This window comes from Suncus etruscus, chromosome 14 (genome assembly GCF_024139225.1).
Source record: "Suncus etruscus isolate mSunEtr1 chromosome 14, mSunEtr1.pri.cur, whole genome shotgun sequence".
Taxonomy (NCBI): domain Eukaryota; kingdom Metazoa; phylum Chordata; class Mammalia; order Eulipotyphla; family Soricidae; genus Suncus; species Suncus etruscus.
In genome coordinates, this window is record NC_064861.1 from 68622221 (window position 1) to 68641732 (window position 19512).

At 46.9% G+C, this 19512-nt stretch overlaps 1 protein-coding gene and 1 non-coding gene across 2 annotated transcripts; both read right to left on the minus strand.

Annotated features, from left to right (window-relative positions):
• Positions 1-170: 170 nt before the first annotated feature.
• Positions 171-18894, minus strand: TMEM170A (transmembrane protein 170A). The gene is made up of 3 exons (XM_049786479.1): positions 18544-18894; positions 7542-7712; positions 171-972 (listed from the first exon to the last, which is right to left on the minus strand). The coding sequence occupies exons 1-3, from the start codon at positions 18677-18679 to the stop codon at positions 842-844; spliced, it is 438 nt and encodes a 145-aa protein (XP_049642436.1). The 5' UTR covers positions 18680-18894; the 3' UTR covers positions 171-841.
• On the minus strand, positions 6013-6145 carry LOC126028800 (small nucleolar RNA SNORA51). Its single transcript, XR_007502512.1, has one exon. It is a non-coding gene; the product is annotated as a small nucleolar RNA SNORA51 (small nucleolar RNA).
• Positions 18895-19512: the final 618 nt, after the last annotated feature.

Here is a 19512-nt window from a genome sequence, read left to right on the forward strand (position 1 = left end):
ATTAAAAGTATCTTCCCTAAGTGTGTCAATGCCCAAAAGAACATTGAAACCAATTTCTCTTAAAATTTTCAACCCAACCAATACAATAGGATATGTCCCTATTTAAATCCAAACAAAATTATCAGAACAAAATTGGTAAAGGTAGTATATAAATTTGGGAGGAATCTTCATTCAGCTAGCTTATTTTAATAAAAATGTATAAAATAACTTCACATCTCAAAATATATAATCAGAGGTCAAAACAGTTGCTCATTAAAAAGTCACATCATTCAGTAGTTATCTTTGTCTTTAAACAGTGGAAAATAGTCACTGTTTGGTATTAAGATATTCATATTCCTGCTATATTCGCCCAGGTTTGTTCTCGAAGCTCTATTCAACCAAATCCAACTTGCCCTGCGTGGTATCTGCCAAATTTCCATCGAGATCAAATCCCAGCAGATGTTCGTTTAATACATTGCTCAGAACTAAACCACTATTGTCCAGAGTTCCTCTGAGGTATGGGCCCAGCTCTGTGCTTTCTTACAAAAATATCACAGATTTCAGTGCAAATTTTGCCAGCTGGGAAATCTCGCCGACCTGGATGGGGGGATGGAGCGCCTGACAAACTGCTCTCATTGGAATCTACCCAGGAAAGATGCCACTTGTTTTTGGTTGGGGAATGAGTTTGAAAGATCTTCAATTCTGGGTGCTGCAAACTGCACAAAGAGCAGAGATAGTTCTTCATACACCTTTTCCAAGGTGCTTGGCTCTTCTGTTGAAGGAGACAACAAAGGTGCATTCCGCAAGGTGGTGTGTTCACAGCTTCTAGAATCCTTGGGTTCCCATCTCCGTCGAGCGGATGCTAGAGAGTAGCTAAGATGCGGAGGAAGGAGATCAGCAGCACACAGAAGGTCTGCCCGCTGCCCAATGTGAGGGCCACCAGTGGGATCATCTCCTTGCCTGCAGCACGGTACACTCCCGCGAAGGCAGCGCCTGTCACGGAGTGGCAAAGCACGAGAAGGAAAATCAAGGTTAGTCAAATTAAAATAGTCAAGTGCTAGAGTTCTACTATTAAATGGGATGTTCCCAATTATTTTGTTTGCGTTTGTTTGGGGGCCACACCCAGTGGTGCTCAGGGCTTACTCCTGCCTCTGCACTCAGGGGTCACTCTTAGGAAACCAGAGGACCATATATAGTACCAAGAATAGAATCTGGGTTAGCCGCATGTAAAGCAAGTGCTTTGCCCACTGTACCATCCGACCCTGTTCTAGACTGAAAAACATTACAATTTTATTTAATAGAAGTTGTCCTTTCCATCAACTACCTTAGGTTTTGAGTATTATTTAGATGCTTTGAAAATCACATATATCCACTTTTCAGCTTTAAAAAGCAGGGCTCCTTAAAACTGAAATTGCCTAAACCATATGGTATCAAATCACCTGCAAATCAAAACTAAAACACACACACAGTCCCATATTAATGTGGCCTGACTACAAACTCAGAAACTTCTTCCTGGTTCTTGTGCACTGAACCCAATAAAGTCTTGCAGAAATGATAAGCAATCTTCCAAATGAGACTGAGCAATAAATACTCTGGAAGAAGCCCCGGGGGAGTCTTGTGCACCTGCAATGTCTCCTCTAGAGATGGGGAGCAGCTGGGAAAGCAGGAGGAAGATGTGGAGGATAGAGAAACACAGAAGGAGTTCTCTCCAGCTTCTTTTTTTTTTTTTTTTTCTTTTTTGTGGTTTTTGGGTCACACCCGGCAGTGCTCAGGGGTTATTCTTGGCTCCAGGCTCAGAAATTGCTCCTGGCAGGCACGGGGGACCATATGGGGCGCCGGGATTCGAACCGATGACCTCCTGCATGAAAGGCAAATTTCTTACCTCCATGCTATCTCTCCGGCCCCTCTCTCCAGCTTCTTACAAAGCATGTTTACTGTGCTAGTGAGTCACTTACTTTCCAACCCATGAGTGAAGAGAACACAATCATCCCCTTCACCCCTACTCCCCTCCATGCTGCTCTCAGTCCCTGTCAGGACTCAGCATTGTGCCAAGAGTTTCAGAACTAGCTGGGGAAGAACCAATGCCACACCACCAAAGGGACCCCTTCCCCCAGACTGAATGTTCCAAACAAAAGGCTCCCAAGTGACTAAATGCTGCTCATCTTACAAAATATCTACCTATTTCTTTTTAGATATATGATCAAGTATGATTTTGAGTCCCCTAGTAATCAGAATCTAGCTGGAGACACGAGGCAGTAGGAAAAACATGTGAACACACATTATGAGTAAGAGAACAATAAAGAGCATCTTAGGGGCCGCCAAGATAGCATGGAGGTAGGGGTTTTGCCTTGCATGCAGAAAGACGATGGTTTGAATCCCGGCATTCCATATGGTCCCCCGAGCCTGCCAGGAGCGATTTCTGAGCATAGAGCCAGGAGTAACCCCTGAACGCTGCCAGGTATGACCCAAAAACAAAAACAAAACAAATGAAAAAAAGAGCATCTTAGCCATATCTTTCCTATTCTTCTAAGCATGCTACAAAAGCACGACAATCTGCTTTATGGGGAAAGGACAGTACCAACATTCTCACACTGGCTGCCCAGGATGGATATGGCTCTGCCATGTCCACATCCAGGTGCAACCACACATACTCTGCAACTAAGGGTAAAAAATCCATTGTGAGGGGCCAGAGTGATAGCGCAACAGTAGGGCATTTGCCTTTCACGTGGCTGATCCAAGACGGACCTCAGTTTGATCCCCCAGCATCCAATATGGTCCCTCAAGTCAGGAGCAATTTCCGAGCACATAGACAGGAGTAATCCCTGAGCTCACTGGGTGTGGCCCAAAAGCAACAACAACAAAAACAAACAAACAAAAAACCATTGTAAGTGTTGCGTGGAAAGAAGCTTAAGAAATTTCGGGGGGGGGGCCGGGAAGGTGGCGCTAGAGCTAAGGTGTCTGCCTTACTAGCGCTAGCCAAGGAACGGACCGCGGTTCGATCCCCCGGCGTCCCATATGGTCCCCCCAAGCCAGGGGCGATTTCTGAGCACATAGCCAGGAGTAACCCCTGAGCGTCAAACGGGTGTGGCCCAAAAACCAAAAAAAAAAAAAAAAAAAAGAAATTTCGGGGGGAGGCAGAGAGAGAGAGCACAGCAGGAGGGCATTTGCCTTGCATTCGGCTGACCTAGGACAGACCTGGATACTCCAGGCATCCCATGTGGTCCCCCAGCCTGCCAGGGGCGATTTCTGAATGCAAAGCCAAGAGTGATCCCTGAGTGCCACTAGGTGTGGCCCAAAAACCAATCAATAAGTAAATAAAGTTTTAAAAAAATCTAAAAAAAAATTCTAGTGGGGTCTAAATGGACTGGATGATGAAGAAAGTAGGAAAGGCAAAGAGCAAGAGCTAAAAAATGGGGGTGGGGATGACAGGCTCCATGTGCTACCATGTTTTTTCCTCTCTTTACCCGGAATTGGACTACTGGGGGTTAGAATTCCGTTGGCACATTCATAGCAAAAAGAATAGACATGAGCTTGGAATCCACTGAAGAAGGGCTTGGTGTTAGGTAAGCCACTAAGCACAGAATATGCCTGTTAGCTTACCGAATAATCCTACAACCTGTGAGGTGGATAACAAAACCCTGTTTTATTGATAATTTCGTTTCATTGAAAGTAGGTCCAAGAAGCCAGTGATGCAGTAAGGAAACTAGAGCAAAGGATCACTAAAGATAGCAAAACGGGTAAAGTTCACATTATTACTGTGGGGCCAGAGCTATAGACAGCAGAGTGCTTGCCCTTCACACAGCTGACCTGGGATCAAAACCTGCCCTCCTATCCGGTCCTACGAACACTGCCAGAGTGATTCCTAAGCACAGTGCCAGGAGTAAACCCTGAGCACCAGGTCTGGACCCCAAACAAAAACAAAATATTACCAAAAGATATACAAATATTATAGGTGCCAGAGGAAAAACATAGGGGCTTAGGCACTTGCCTTCCTTGCATGTGGATGATGTGGGTTCAATCCCTGGCAGTACACTAAGTCCTGAGCAAGAGGGATCCCTGAGCAGAATTAGGAGTAAGCCTGAGCACAGCAGGGTATAGGTTAAAAAAAAAATTTGTCCAAGAGACAAAGCAATAGCATAGAGGGTAGGAATTTGCCTTGCACGTGGCAACCTGAGTTTGATCCCTGACATCTCATATGGTTCCCTGAGCATGCCAGGAGTGATTTCGGAGGGCAGAGCCAGGAGTAGCACCTTAGCATCACCAGGTTTAGCCCCCAAAAATTCTTTGAAAATATCCATCATAACAATTGAGGAGAAGCCTACAGCCTCCTTCATTTGTTATCACAGTTTTCATCATCTATAGAATACAGGGAAATGAGGTTACTTTGTACTCCCCAAGCTCCTGAAGTCAAAGTGACACAAAATAACAACAGTCTGGGACAGACATAGAGTTCCATGTTCAATCCTAACACTGCATGGACCCCCAAGCACCACTGAAATAGACCCTTGGTATGGGTGGTGTGACCCACAACTGAAAACAGAAGTAAATTTGCAGCAAGAAAAATAGTTACCCATACCAAGATTATATATCTTTTTTCAGACTTTGCTCATACATGTACCTGGGGGGAAATGCCTGAAAATATACACTGAAACGTGACCCACAGTGATCACTCAGGGCTAGGTAGAGTTATTTATTTATTTATTTATTGGTTTTTGGGTCACACCCGGCCGCGCTCAGGGGTTCCTCCTGGCTTTATGCTCAGAAGTCGCTCCTGGCAGGCTCAGGGGACCATATGGGATGCCGGGATTCAAACCACTGACCTTTTGCATGCAAGGCAAACACTTTACCTCCATGCTATCTCTCCGGCCCCGAATTTGATTTTTTTTTTTTTTTTTTTTTTTTTGGTTTTTGGGCCACACCCGGCGGTGCTCAGGGGTTACTCCTGGCTGACTGCTCAGAAATAGCTCCTGGCAGGCACGGGGGACCATATGGGACACCGGGATTCGAACCAACCACCTTTGGTCCTGGATCGGCTGCTTGCAAGGCAAACGCCGCTGTGCTATCTCTCCGGGCCCGAATTTGATTTTTTTTTTTTTTTTTTTTTTTTTTTTTTTTTGGTTTTTTGGGTCACACCCGGCGGTGCTCAGGAGTTACTCCTGGCTGTCTGCTCAGAAATAGCTCCTGGCAGGCTCAGGGGACCATATGGGACACCGGGATTCGAACCAACCACCTTTGGTCCTGGATCGGCTGCTTGCAAGGCAAACACCGCTGTGCTATCTCTCCGGGCCCGAATTTGATATTTTTTAAACTTTTCCTTCTCATTCCTGTGACATGATCAAAAGCCAAAACCAAGACCTTTAAAATATCTTGAAAAATATAATCTTTTTTTTTTTATGGATTGTTTTAAATTTATTTAAAGAAAATGCCTCAGATAATTGACATAGTTGATCATAATATATATTTTTCCAAGTACGTGAAAAAAAGTTATTGAAAAAACTATAGAGAGAAAAAATAAAATGAAAGAAGTAAAAGAAAGAAAAATGTACATTAGCAAATATGTTTGTGAAAATTATTGTATCTCTAATGAAGTCATTAATACAATGGCAGAAGTTTTAGTAAGCTTTTGTTATTAGCTGTCCATTCTGTTAAACTGAAGCATTCCTTTAGGGATGACAACATCAAATAATGAAGTTGACCAGAAATTCAATGCACTATTTCTGATACTACGACATTTAGGGGTCTGTACTCAACTGTGAGGCCTACTGGAAGAAGGAAGCTATGGGGAAGGGTACCCACACTTGCTCCAAAAATGGGCATGGTCAGATTCGTGTCCCCCCAAAAGAATCATAGAGAGTCATTGCTGAGACAAGGCTATTGAGGAAATGATGATTCTGGGTTAGGAAGGCAGCAAGTGTGGCTTTGGCAGGATGGAAGTTTTTTCCCTCCTTTTCCTCCCAAGATGACCAGCTTTGAGCTGTGTGGGTCGGTGTAGTCTTTCATGACTCAGATTACATCTCTCTTTTTTTTTTTTTTTTTTGTCCCCCAATTCACAATACAGACCAGGCAAAGGGCCTGTGTTGAGGTGTATATGGGGTGCCTTTACTGTATCTCCTCTTTCTATACAGTGTAAAGAACACAGCCTGTGTGTGGTAAGAATTGGGAGGCCTTTTTTACTGTATCTCCTCTTTCTATAGGAAAATATAATCTTAAGGGTAAGAGTGATGGCACAGTAGGTAGGGCATTTGCCTTATATACAGCCGACGCAGGTTCGATCCCAGGCATCCCATATGGTAACCATGAGACTGCCAGGAATAACATCTGAACACAGAGCTAGGAGTAACCTGAGCATTGCAAGTTGTAACACCCACCCAAAAAAAGTAAGAATGTTTATCCAGTTTGTATTCACAAAGTCATGGGAAAGAAAAATAATCAAGCACTTTTCTACACATAAGAACCTAAGAGATAGGAGAGACTTTCTGTGAGTGTGGCTGACCCTTATTTTACCCGAACTGCATATGGTCTACTGCACATTACTGAGTGCAGCTCGGGAGATCCCCAAATTCTGCAGGGTATGGCCTGGCAGCATTATCAGCCCCCTAAAATAATTCTTGTCATTGGGCTGGAGAGACAGTACAGCTCTTAAGGACTTGCCTTGTACAGGACCATGAATATGCTCACCCTGGTTCAATTCCCAACTCAGTGTGGTCCCTCAAGCACAATGCCAGGAGTAACCTTGAAGCACTACCATGCATGACCCCAAATCCTTCTTTCCCTACCCAAAAATGAAAAGGGATTCTTGGGCAGGAACAATAGTAGAGCTGGGAGGGCCTTTGTTTTGCATGCGGCCCACCTGAGGTCGATCCCAGGCATCCCATATATAACCCTCAAGCTTGTGAGAAGTGATTTCTGAGCACAGCCATATGTCAGCCCTGAGTGACCCTGGGTGTGGCCCCAAAACACACACGCATGCATGTGTGCATGCATACACTCACACACACACACACACAGAATTATTGATATTAGAATAATTATTCCAGCCTTTAAGTATTATCTCTCTTTTTTTTTTTGTTTTTAGTTTTTGGGTCATACCCGGCAGCACTCAGGGGTTACTCCTGGCTATCTGCTCAGAGGACCATATGGGACACTGGGATTCGAACCAACCACCTTAGGTCCTGGGTCAGCTGCTTGCTAGGCAAACGCCACTGTGCTACCTCTCTGGCCCCTCAAGTAATTATCTCAATGGAGTGGAGATAATTACAGTCTTGCAAAGCCCCCAGGGAAGTGACAATAACTTCCAGAAGGACAAATCTGTTTCTTTTGCCAGTGACCAAGCTCACCAGCTGCATCTTAATGTGAAGCCCCCACTCTGATATAGTCCCCCCAAAAAAAAAGAGCCCAGAGTGGGTCAGGAAAAACCCTCAAAAAGAAGGACCCATGGTCAAACCCTCCTCTTCACCACCATCCCCCCGTCCTTTCCCTCACACACAGCTCTTGAACTGGCTCTGAAATGAAGCAAGTTGGCAGAGGAAACGTTTCGACTGGGATTTGAACGGCTAACATACTTGTCAAGACTCCAGCAGTTATTGGTCCCACGATGCCCATCAACAGGATGCTTACAGACATGAACCTACCATATTTGTGATGTCTGAGGGTGAAGAGGGCCAGCAATCCCGCAGGGACGTGGAAGGAGAGCGAGGACACCAGTGCCCAGAGAAACACACCGTACCACATCTCTGCAAAGCAAAGCAGGGTGGCAAGGGTTAGTGACTTTCTTGGGTGAGAGGACATGGGCGCCAGAAGCCTCATCCCCCACCCTTTCTCCCTAGGTAACTTGACCTTACCTGCAAGACCCCGCCCATTCCTGGGAGGGGTCTTGGAAAAGGTAGATAAGGCCTTTGACCCAGGGGATTAGGGCTCTGCCCCTCTGCCCTTTTGGTCTTTGGCCAGCATGGAGGTGAAATGGAAGATGGCTGAAAGGAGTTAAGATGCAGGGCTAGCTAAGAATGGCTGTACTTGAAAGGTTATGATATAGGCCACACACATGTGGTGGATAGGGTATGAATAAAGTTGATGCTTCCTGATGCCTGTCTCTGGATGAGTCTGATTCCGCCGATCACCTAAACCTGAGACCCGCCAGCTGAATGGGGGTTGAACTTTGCACATACTGGCGCATGTCACACCTAATACAGGAAGAGGCTAAGGGAGGGTCAAGAGCCACTTATGAGCTGCGGCAGAGGGTGAGCCCAGCCTCCTCCCAGCTGCAGAGGTCACACCCTATCCTTCCTCTTGCTTAAAGTTGTAGCAACACAGTGAAGACTGTTCTTTCTGGGTTGTGGAGAGATTTGCTGACAAGTCAGTTTTCATTTTGAACATTTTTTTGGTTTGCTTGCTATGTTTAGTCTTTGTTTTGGGGGCTACATCCAGCAGAGCTGGGGAAACCATATGGTGCCAGGGATACAACCTGCCTCATGCCTGCCAAGTACATATCAATCAATTGAACTCTTTAGCCTCTTTATTGTTTTTTTTTTCAATGAGTTAAAATCAGGCCAGAGTAATAGTACAGAAGGTGGGCGCTTGCCTCCCACTGTTAGATCTCTGGCATCCCATATGGTCCCTGGAGCACCGCCAGAAGTAATTTTGAGTGCAGAGTCAAGAGTAAACCCATGGGGCTGGAGAGATAGCATGGAGGTAAAGCGTTTGCCTTTCATGCAAGAGGTCATCGGTTCGAATCCCAGCGTCCCATATGGTCCCCTGTGCCTGCCAGGAGCAATTTCTGAGCATGGAGCCAGGAGTAACCCCTGAGCACTGCCGGGTGTGACCCAAAAACCACAAAAAAAAAAAAAAGAGTAAACCCCTGAACATCTTCGAATGTGACCCAAAACAAAAATCATAAAATATAAAGTACAGGGGCCAGAGAGATAGCACAGCAGCATTTGCCTTGTAAGCAGCCGATCCAGGATCTAAGGTGGTTGGTTCGAATACCAGCATCCCATATGGTTCCATGCCTGCCAGGAGCTATTTCTGAGCAGATAGCCAGGAGTAACCCATGAGCACTGCCGGGTGTGGTCCAAAAACCAAAATAATAGTAATAATAATAATAATAAAATAATAATAATAATGAAGTACATAAAAATATGAAGTACATGGTGATGAAATAGCAATATCTGAAGCTTAAGCATTAAATATAAGCTATGTATGGGTTTATAGTATGCGCACACTGGCTACTTATCTCCTCCACTAAGGGAAAACTCCTTTCCAGTTCATAGCACCCAATGGGATTCCAGCTGGGCCCCCAGGCGTGCAGCTCAGCTGCCCGAGTACCAGCCTGGGCACCAGGGCCTGGTTTCCTGATTGCATCAGGAGCTCTCCTGCTTCCCTGCCCTGTATACCTGCCCTCTTCCTCAGAAAGCATATCTAGTAAGTGTGTGTTGGTTAGAGCTCTGAGCCCCACAAAGCTCTTCTGGTCTGACCTAGAGCTAAGACACCCCTAGCTCAGTACCAGCAGCAGAGCAGTCCATTTCCATTATCCTTGGAGGCCACCAGCTCCTGCCCAAGGCAAAGCCCAGGCCTGTGCAGTTTCTTCTGCACTTCCCACCATCTGCTGCCCCAATCCCAGGGAGCCTTTAAGCACCATGTCACTCCAAGTGCAGAAGTCCCAAAATGTCAATGCCCCAGAGTGGACAAAGGGGATGATAGGAATCTGCCATCCTGCCACTGACCTGACCATGGGAATAGGACAGTGGGGTTGGAAGCCCTTTGCTCTCAGCAGTGACTCAGGGCGCTGCAGAGCTTCCTGTTTTCTGCAGCAGCTCTGAGCTCTAGGCACAGCCAGCTCCTTCCTGGAGCCCACAGAAACCTAGATGCCGTGAACTGGGAGGTGAAGCCTTCCCCCCACAGAGAGGCCCCAAGCTCAAAACTTCCAGACATGGGGCCAGAGAGATAGCATGGAGGTAAGGCGTTTGCCTTGCATGCAGAAGGTCGGTGGTTTGAATCTCGGCATCACATATGGTCCCCAGAGCCTGCCAGGAGCAATTTCTGAGCATAGAGCCAGGAGTAACCCATGAGTGCTGCTGGGTGTTACCCAAAAACAAACACTTCCAGACATGGTGGGGCCAACCCAGTTCTCTTCCTCCAGCATAATTCCCCACCCGAAATGAGCCCTAAAATCAGAGGCATGAATTAAGTCCTGAGAATTGCCAGGTGTGGCCTCAAAATACCTGTCCACAACCACCACTCCTTTTTTTTTTCTTTTTCTGGGGGGGTCACAACCGGCAGTGCTTGGGGGTTATTCCTAGCTCTGTGCTCAGAAATCGCTCCTGGCAGACTGCGGGGACCATATGGGATGCCAGGAATCAAACCGGAAACGTCTTACCGCTGTGCTATCTCTCCAGCACCCAACCACCACTCCTATAAGAAAAAAGGAGAGGAGGGAGGTGGGAGGGGGGAGAGTTCTCACTGCCATTCTCTGCTGCCCTGCCTTGCCCAAACATACCTTTGTTTCCTGGAGCCCAGAATCTGCCTAGGGCTGGCTGGGTACCAACCCACCTGCAGATTGTCCTTAACGGTTGAAGGCCTCTCATCAAGCAACCTTGATAAGGCCAGCAACCTTCTAGGTTTCTGAGGAATGGCTAAGTGTCCCCATGACCTTGGCCTGTGTCTATCAGCCACCTCAAAGCCTACATGTTTCATGCAACATTGCTTTATGGAAGAAACAAGGCTTTATTATATTAAAGTAGTGCAAAAATTATAAAGCACTTTCCAATACAGGATTAAAATAGAAGGCAGGGGCCGGAGTGATAGCACAATGGGTAGGGCGTTTGCCATTCATGCAGCCAATCTGGGTTCAATTTCCAGCATCCCATATGGTCCTGGAGCCTGCAGGAGTAATTTCTGAGCACAGAGCCAAGAGTAAACCCTGAGCACTGCTGGGTGTGGCCCCAAAACAAAAACAAACCAAAAATAAATTAATTACATGAAATGAAAGGCAATGGGGCCAAGAGTGATGAGAGCACAGTGTAAGACACTTGCCTTGCATGTGGCTGACCCAGGTTCGAGCCCCAGCATCCCATATGGTCCTCTAAGTACTGACAGAAGTAATTCCTAAATGCAGAGCCAGGAATAACCTGTGAACTCTGCTGGGTGTGACCCCAAAACAAAAACAAACTAAAAATCATTAAAATAACACTGCTTCAAAATGATGTGACTTTTTTTAGTCTACTGCATCTTCCTTTTTTAAACTCACTTATAAAAAATCATATTATGGGGCTGGAGAGATAGCATGGAGGTAAGGCATTTGCCTTGCATGCAGAAAGTCAGTGGATCGAATCCCAGCATCCCATATTGTCCCCTAAGCCTGCCAGGTGCGATTTCTGAGCATAGAGCCAGGAGTAACCTGAGCACTGCCGGGTGTGACCCAAAAACAAACAAACAAACAAAAAATAGCATTATACTAGTGTCAAGTTGCAATATAATGAATTGATATTTTTATAACTTCAAAATGATCACAGTAAGTTGGCATATAAAACACACACGCACACTTTTTTTTGAGTGGGTGCCTTTTGGGCCATACCCAGCGGTGTTCAGGGCTTACTCATGGCATGCAGGACAAATCCCAGGTGAGCTGTGTGCAAGATAATCTTCCTACCCATTGGGCTCTCTCTCTGGCCCCATAAACATGCAAATTTACAAAATATTTTCTTGTGAGAAACTTTTAAGATTTACTTGTTTAGCAACTTTCAAATAACACTGCTTATTGATTATGGTCACCATTCTGTGCATTATACCCCCATGACTTATTTATTTTATAAGTGGAAGTTTATTGCACTTTAATTTGCCATCCATTTAATAGCCATTTATTTATTGATCGTCTTTTCATTTCCTTGGCTCACACCATGTCAAAAAATTTTTCTTAATGTATTTGGGGCCATACCAGGCAGTGCTCAGGGCTTACCCTGACTGCACTCAGAGATTATTCCTGGTAGTGCTTGGGGGACCATAGGCAAATGTGGAATAGCTCCAGCTTCCACATAAAAAATATTTGTCTATACATCTGACAATTTTTCCATAGCCACTGGTTCAAAGCAAATGTATTATTTTCCACTGTTTTTGTTTGGTTGGTTTTGGCTTTGGTTTTTTGATCACTCTTTGTTTTGTTTTGTTTTGTTTTTGTTCTTGGGCCACACCCGGCAGTGCTCAGGGGTCACTCCTGGCTGTCTGCTCAGAAATAGCTCCTGGCAGGCACGGGGGACCATATGGGACACCGGGATTCGAACCAACCACTTTTGGTCCTGTATAGGCTGCTTGCAAGGCAAACACTGCTGTGCTATCTCTCCGGGCCCGGTTTTTGGATCACTCTTGACAGTGCTCAAGGCTTACTCCTGGCTCTACATGCAGTGATCACTTCTGGCAGTGCTTTGGGACCATATGGGACACCAGGGATATAATCCGGATTAGTTGTATGCAAAGCAAGTACTCAATCCGCTGTACTATCACTCTGGTCCCTATTTGTTTACACTGGCAGTTAAAGTCAAATCCCCTTGTGATACGGAATAGAAAATGAATCATTAATGCACAAAAAAGGAAACTTATTGTGCTGGAACGATAGCACAGAGGATAGGGCATTTGCCTTGCACATAGCCGACCCCGGTTTGATCCCCAGTATTCCATACAGTCCCCAAGCCTGGCAGGAGTAATTTCTGAGTACAGAGCTAGGAGTAACCTCTGAGCCCTGCTGGATGTGACCCAAAAACCATATTAAAAGGGGGGGGCAGAGAGATAGCATAGAGATAAGGCATTTGCCTTGCATGCAGAAGGTCGGTGGTTCGAATCCCGTCATCCCATATGGTCCCCCCATGCCTTCCAGGAGCGCTTTCGGAGTACAGAGCCAGGAGTAACCCCTGAGAGCTGCCAGGTGTGATCCAAAAACAAAAAATCAAAAAAAAAAAAAAAAAAAAAAAAAGGAAAATAAACTTATTTCTAAGCAAGGCCTCAAGATAAACCTGGTACCCACAGGGGCCACCCTTGGTGGGGGCCACAATACCTTCTCTCCAGGTCTAAACACCATCTGAAAATGCCAATTCCTCTGATGCTAGGGGTCTAAGGAAAGCCACATTAGTTCTCTTGAGAATAATGCTCCCACCCAGCCCTGTACCTCAATGATTGACCATGGGCATGTTAGCTGCCCACCAGAGTCTCCTCTCTCACCATCCCACCGACGTGCCAGGGAACCCATCAGTTCCCTCATGGACAGAACTGGGTTTCTGAAATACGCACCTACCCCCGTTTCCGAAACCCTTGCCATGGGGAGGCCCAGGTCAATCTCCTGCTCTCACACGTAGTCTTTAGGCTGTGACCCAAACACAGGACCTGAGGCCCTTCCTGTGTCCAGGGGTCTCTGCTATTCTCAGCTACTGAAATGAAATGAACTGGTCCTGAGGAGGCAGGTCACTGGGCAGAACACTCAGGATCATCAGAGCAAAATTTTCCACCACACCCCATGCTTTCCAGAGGGCTCCAGGCCTAAGTGGGCGAGGCAGAGGCAGGGTGGGGGGAAGGCACTCACTGATCCTGGGCCAGAGACATGGCTCAGAGCAGAGTGCATGCTCTGAGAGGTGGAGATCTGGGTGCCATCCCAGATGAGGACTCCTGAACCCATAGCCAGCTGTAGCCTCCAAATCCCCAAAACCCCAAAGAATTGGTCCAGGCCTGTATGAGGAAACCACCACAAATCCCACCCCAGGTATGGAGTTCAGAGAGCTTCTGAGCTGGTGGGCACATCTCTGTGCTGGTAAAATGGCCCCTTCCCACCCCCACCCCCCACCCTCACTCCATTGAAGCACCTATCTGTGCTCATGACCCTTCTTGAACTTTCTATTTAGTTCACCTGGTTTGCATCTTCTCAGAGAGAAGAAATATTAGAGAATACTCTTTTCCCAACAGCTGTTTGATTGACCTCCCCCAGCACCAAGAGCTTCCTCATGATTTTATGTTAAATATCATCCTGCCCAACATATATTATCATCCCTGATGTTTGCCAACCTGTCATATATGTAGCCTTCTATACATTCTAACTTTATTTCTCCTCTCCATCAGAAAGAAATCACCTGAAGGCCAGAGCCATAGCACAGCAGTAGGGCATTTGCCTTGCACACGGACTACCCAGGATGGACCCACGTTCAATCCCCAGCATCCCATATGGTCCCCCGAGCCTGCCAGGAGTAACCCCTGAGCGCCTCCAGGTATGACCCAAAAACCAAAACAAACAAAAAAAAGAATGAAATCACCTTTTCCCTATTTATTACCATTTTACGTGCTGCCTATAAAACAAGTCTGCAACAGATGTCAGTTGAGTGAATGAACAAATAATTTGATTCCAACAAGAAATGGCAGAATAGAAACACCAGGGTGTGTTTGGTGACTATCCCAACTTGAATTACAAGAAGATTCACACCTACACAAGATTCAGGTCATTCCTGATACAAATTTTAAAACTGTCTTTCTTGACATTTAGAGTTATTAAAAATTATTAAATTATTAAATTTAATTAATTAAATTAAATTATTAAATTATTAAAATGAGAGATAGCATAGAGGTAAGGCATTTGCCTTGCATGCAGAAGGACGGTGGTTCAAATCCTGGCATCCCATATGGTCCCCCGAGCCTGCCAGGAGCGATTTCTGAGCCTAGAGCCAGGAGTAACCCCTGAGTGCTGCCCGATGTGACCCCAAAACAAAAACAAAAACAAACAAAAAAATGAAGACAATACCAACAAAAAAATCTGAACAACTTAGGAAAAGAGGGTTAGGCTAACAACTAAATGTCTAAGTTGCAAATGTAGGTTTTTTTGTTTTTTTTTTTAAGAAAATCAATTCAGGGCCCGGAGAGATAGCACAGCGGCGTTTGCCTTGCAAACAGCCAATCCTGGACCAAAGGTGGTTGGTTCGAATCCCGGTGTCCCATATGGTCCCCCGTGCCTGCCAGGAGCTATTTGTGAGCAGACAGCCAGGAGTAACCCCTGAGCACCGCCGGGTGTGGCCCAAAAACCAAAAAAAAAAAAAAAAAAGAAAATCAATTCAAAACATCCTGAAAATGATAAACCACAGGACATTTCAGAGCAATAATATTGCCACAAAGTGTTGGCATGATGTGCAGGTAACCTTCTCCAGGGGGCACAAAATAGAACTCAAGATTCAGACACTGAATGGGTCTGCTGTCAGATGGCACTAAGGACTTAAAAAGGGCCAAACTTCAGGAGCTGGAGTGAGAGCACAGTGTTTGCCTTGCAACATGGCTGACTCGGGTTAGATTCCTGGCATCCAAATGGTCCTCCCAGAACTCTCAGGAGTAATTAATTTTTTTCTTTTTGGTTTTTGAGCAACACCTGGCAATGATCAGGGGTTACTCCTGGCAGGCTTGGGGAACCATACGGGATGCCAGAGATCAAATTTGGGGCAGCCACATGCATGGTAAACCCCAAGCCCATTATACTATCAGTCTAGTCCCCACCAAGAGTAATTTCTGAGCAGAGAGCCAGAAGTAACCCGAGTGCCGCTGGGTATGTCTCAAAAACAAACGAACAAACAAAAAAAGGTGAAATTTCAGATACTCTCTCTTTTTTTTTTTCTGGTTTTTGGGTCACACCCGGCAGTGCTCAGGGGTTCCTCCTGGGTCTACGCTCAAAAATTGCTCCTGGCAGGCTCGGGGGACCATATTGGATGCCGGGATTCAAACCACTGACCTTCTGCATGCGAGGCAAACGCACTACCTCCATGCTGTCTCTCTGGCCCCTTAAATTTCAGATACTCTTGATAGCTCTTGTCTCAACGAAAGATGGGATGTGGTAGGAAAGCATATGTGTACTGATCCCATCTCACACAACTCAAGGTCCGGCGCTGCAGCTCACATTGGCTTCTACTCCAGACCACACATGTACTTGGTCCAGTTCAGACTTGATAATCAACACCCCCGGGTTACAACCCCACAGAAACATCCACAAATCCAACCTATTGCCACTGAATATTTCCAGGCCAACAGCTGAAAGCAAAAATGAGTCCCATAACTTCTCTATGAACTGGAAACTGTGGTCCCAGATCCATATATCTCAATCTTTTCCATTTTTTAGGGGATATTTGAAGCTAGTGCTCTGAGTTCACCAGGGCTATGCCTGGTGTTTAGGAGGCCAAGAGTTCTGAAAGACAGATGAGGCAACAGAACAGAATGCCAGACAGAACACAATACCCCCACTAAATAGCACCCTGCTGGTGACTTATTCCTTGCCTTGCTCCCAGGTCTTGGTCCTTAGGAAAGATGAGATCTGATCATCAGTGACTGGCCAGACTGGTCCACTGAGTATTTGCATTAAAGGGACAGACCTCTCAGAGCCGCCTCATCATGTGAAGTGGGAGTGTTCTGACCAAATACCTATAATAGAAATCTAATCATGAAAAGACCCCCGATAAACTTAGGTTGTGGGCCAGTGCATAAAAAATAAGGCTGGTGGGGCTGGGCCATTTGCCTGGCAGGAAGCTAACCCAGGTTCGATCCCTGTCATCCCATATGGTCCCCCGAGCCTGCCAGGAATGATTTCTTAGTGGAGAACCAGGAGGAACCCTTAGGCACCACCGGGTGTGCCCCCCACCACCAAAAAAAAAAAAAAAGGAAAGAAAAATAAGGCTGAAATCTGCAACAACAACAACAACAACAAACCTCTCAAGAAAATGAAGTGATTTTTTGCGCTTGGTTTGGTTGGGGGGGGTCACATATGGAGGTGCTTAGGGCTCACCCCTGATGCTATTCTTAGGGATAATTCCTGAAGGTGTTGGGGAACCATATGCAGAGCAGGAATAAAATCAGGCCAGTTGTGCGCAAAGCAAGTGCTTTAACCATTGTACGTACTCGCATTCAATCCAAGAAAATGAAGAAAATGATTGGGAAGAAATGATATCTGAGGATAAACAAGACTAAAGACTTGACAATGAAATGCGACAGATTATTTGACTAGATCCTGAAATTATTTTCTAAAAGAAAAAGCTGCACACAATAGTTAACTAGGAAAACTTAAAATAAGGCAAGCAAAAATAAAGAAAATAAAATAAAAAAATAAGGCAAGCAGAGCAGATTAGATAATACTCCACCAAGATCAAATTCTCAATATGATTTTTTTAGATATGAAAGAAAAAACTTAGTATTATATTAGGCATCTAGTACCATCAGTTCTACAAATTTCTTTCCAATGGCTCTGCAGAAAGAAAACATTGTACCTGCACATATACGTCTGTGTCTATTTCTCTATCCAATTACATAAATATTACAGTATGTAGCACTAAGACTTAAAAATCAGAATGAATACTGACTCTAAAGGACATATGAGCACTTGTCATACTGTAACTCTGGTTTTTCAGGTTTGAAATTTTTCCAAAGGAAACGCTGGGATGGGGAGGAGCGTACCGAAACAAAAAAAAAAAATCAACCAAGGGGCCCGGCGGTGGCGCTAAAGGTAAGGTGACTGCCTTGCCTGCGCTAGCCTTGGACGGACCGCGGTTCGATCCCCCGGAGTCCCATATGGTCCCCCGAGCCAGGAGCGATTTCTGAGCGCATAGCTAGGAGTAACCCCTGAGCGTTACCGGGTGTGGCCCAAAAACAAAAACAAAAAAAATCAACCAAGTGCAGACTGTTGAACCTCCTCTTTTTTTTTTTTCTTTTTGGCCACACCCAGTGGTGCTCTGGGGTTACTCCTGGCTCTGTGCTCAGGAATCACTCCTGGTAGTGTTCAGGGAACCATATGGATATGCGAGAGATGGAAGCCAGGTGGGTAGGTAGCTTGCAAAGGCAAAAATCCTCCCTGCTGTGCTTTTCATTTTTTAAAAGACTGTCTCTGGGACCAAAAGTCCCTCTCAATCCTGCCCAGAGCTGCACCAAGCTACTATTAGCCATGACAGTACCTAACAAACACCCTCCTCGGCCTGCACCTAGCCATTAAGTCTCAGGGTTTCCCCAAAGCTGCCAGGGGAAGTACTAGGTAGGAAGGAGAGGGCCTGCACACAGTCAGGGCAAGGTGCAGGGTGGTGGGAGCTGAAGCCCTGGCGTGCAGTGGGGGGTACCAAAACCTGAGCGTGCAGGTGTCATACCCATGAGACCCATGAGTCTTCCTATTCATTCAAGGACCCGCTCCTGGACCCCCCCCTAATAACTCTTGCACACCCCACTTGCACGCCTCATTTCCTTGCAAAAACAAAAACAAAAACGCCCTCCCTCCTTTCTGCTTGCACCAGCTCGGGGATGGGCGTGTGCAGGGGTGACAGCGGGCGTCAGAGATTTGGGGGAGATGGCAACAGGTCTGAGCAAGTGCTTCCTCGACCGAGAAGTGGGGGGCAAGGGTAGGGGGCGCCCCAAAGTCAATCCTGCTCTCCCTAACGCTCAGAGCTGCATTGAGGGGCAAAGGGCAACAGTCATTAGGGGTGCTGGCAGCGCACCCCCTCGCTGATCAGAGTCCCAGGACGGTGTCTCCCCGGGGACACCCCGTTTCCGGAGGGCGCCACCCCCGCGAGCCCGGGGCCGGGCCGGTACCTGGGAAGGAGCAGAGGGCCGTGGAGTTGGGGCACAGCGTCCCGTTGCCCACGCGCGGCACCAGCTTCAGGCTGAGGATCTGCTGCAGGAGCCCGGCCGCCCCTCCGGGACCGCCGCCGGCCCCCTCCAGGTCCATCCCGCCGCCATGCACCGCCCAGAGATGGCGGAGACGCCCGTTCCCACCGAGCCAGGCCCGCGCGACCCGCGACGCTCGGCCGCGCCTTCGACGCCCTCGGCTCCCGGGCCTCTTCTTCCCACCCGCCGCCGCCACCGCCGCCGCCGCCGCTGAGTGACGGCGCCTTCCTCCAATCACGGGGCGCCGCGGGTGGTGTGGGCGGGGCTATAGGGAGCGTACCCGCCCCCTGACGTTGCGTAAGTCTCGCGGAGACCCGGCGCCCACGGGGTCTAGAGTGGGACCGACTCGTTCGTTCTTCCGTGTCCGTGGGGCGTGCGCTCGCTGGGCCCGGGCGTTCTCTGCAGCGCCACCTGGAGGCGAGTGGTGGAACTGCACACGCGCACCTGATTCAGGGATCGCTGGATGGCAAGGACCGTATCTCCTCCACCAAAATAATAGAATAGAGGGAAAAGAAACAGAAGAAAAAAGAGAGAAGAGGAGGAGGAGGAAAGAAGAACAAGAGGAGGAAGAGGGAGAAGGGAAGGAAGAGGAGGTGGAGGATGTGGGGGAGGAAGAGGAACAGGAGGAGGAGGAAAAGTTTGAGGGAGGAGGAGGAAGAGGAGGAGGAAAAGGAGGAGAAGAGAAGGAGAAGGGAGAAAAGAAGGAAGAGGAGGAGAAGGATGTGGTGGAGAAAGAGGACTAGGAGGAGGAGGAGAAGGTTAAGGTGCTTGCCTGGCTTGCAAACTGTCCTTGCAAACTGTCAATTCCTTGCAAACTGTCAATTTCCACACCACATAGTCCCTCCAGCATAACCCACGTGGCATCAGAAGCACCAGCAGGTTAACCCAAATAAT

Excerpts from the sequence above, each read along its gene's own strand:
- TMEM170A (XM_049786479.1), bottom strand. The coding sequence starts at position 18,679 with ATGGACCTGGAGGGGGCCGGCGGCGGTCCCGGAGGGGCGGCCGGGCTC. Across the intron at positions 7,713-18,543 it reads GGCCCTCTGCTCCTTCCCAG|AGATGTGGTACGGTGTGTTT; the intron begins GTACCGGCCCGG and ends TTTGCTTTGCAG. Across the intron at positions 973-7,541 it reads AACTGCTGGAGTCTTGACAA|GCGCTGCCTTCGCGGGAGTG; the intron begins GTATGTTAGCCG and ends ACTCCGTGACAG.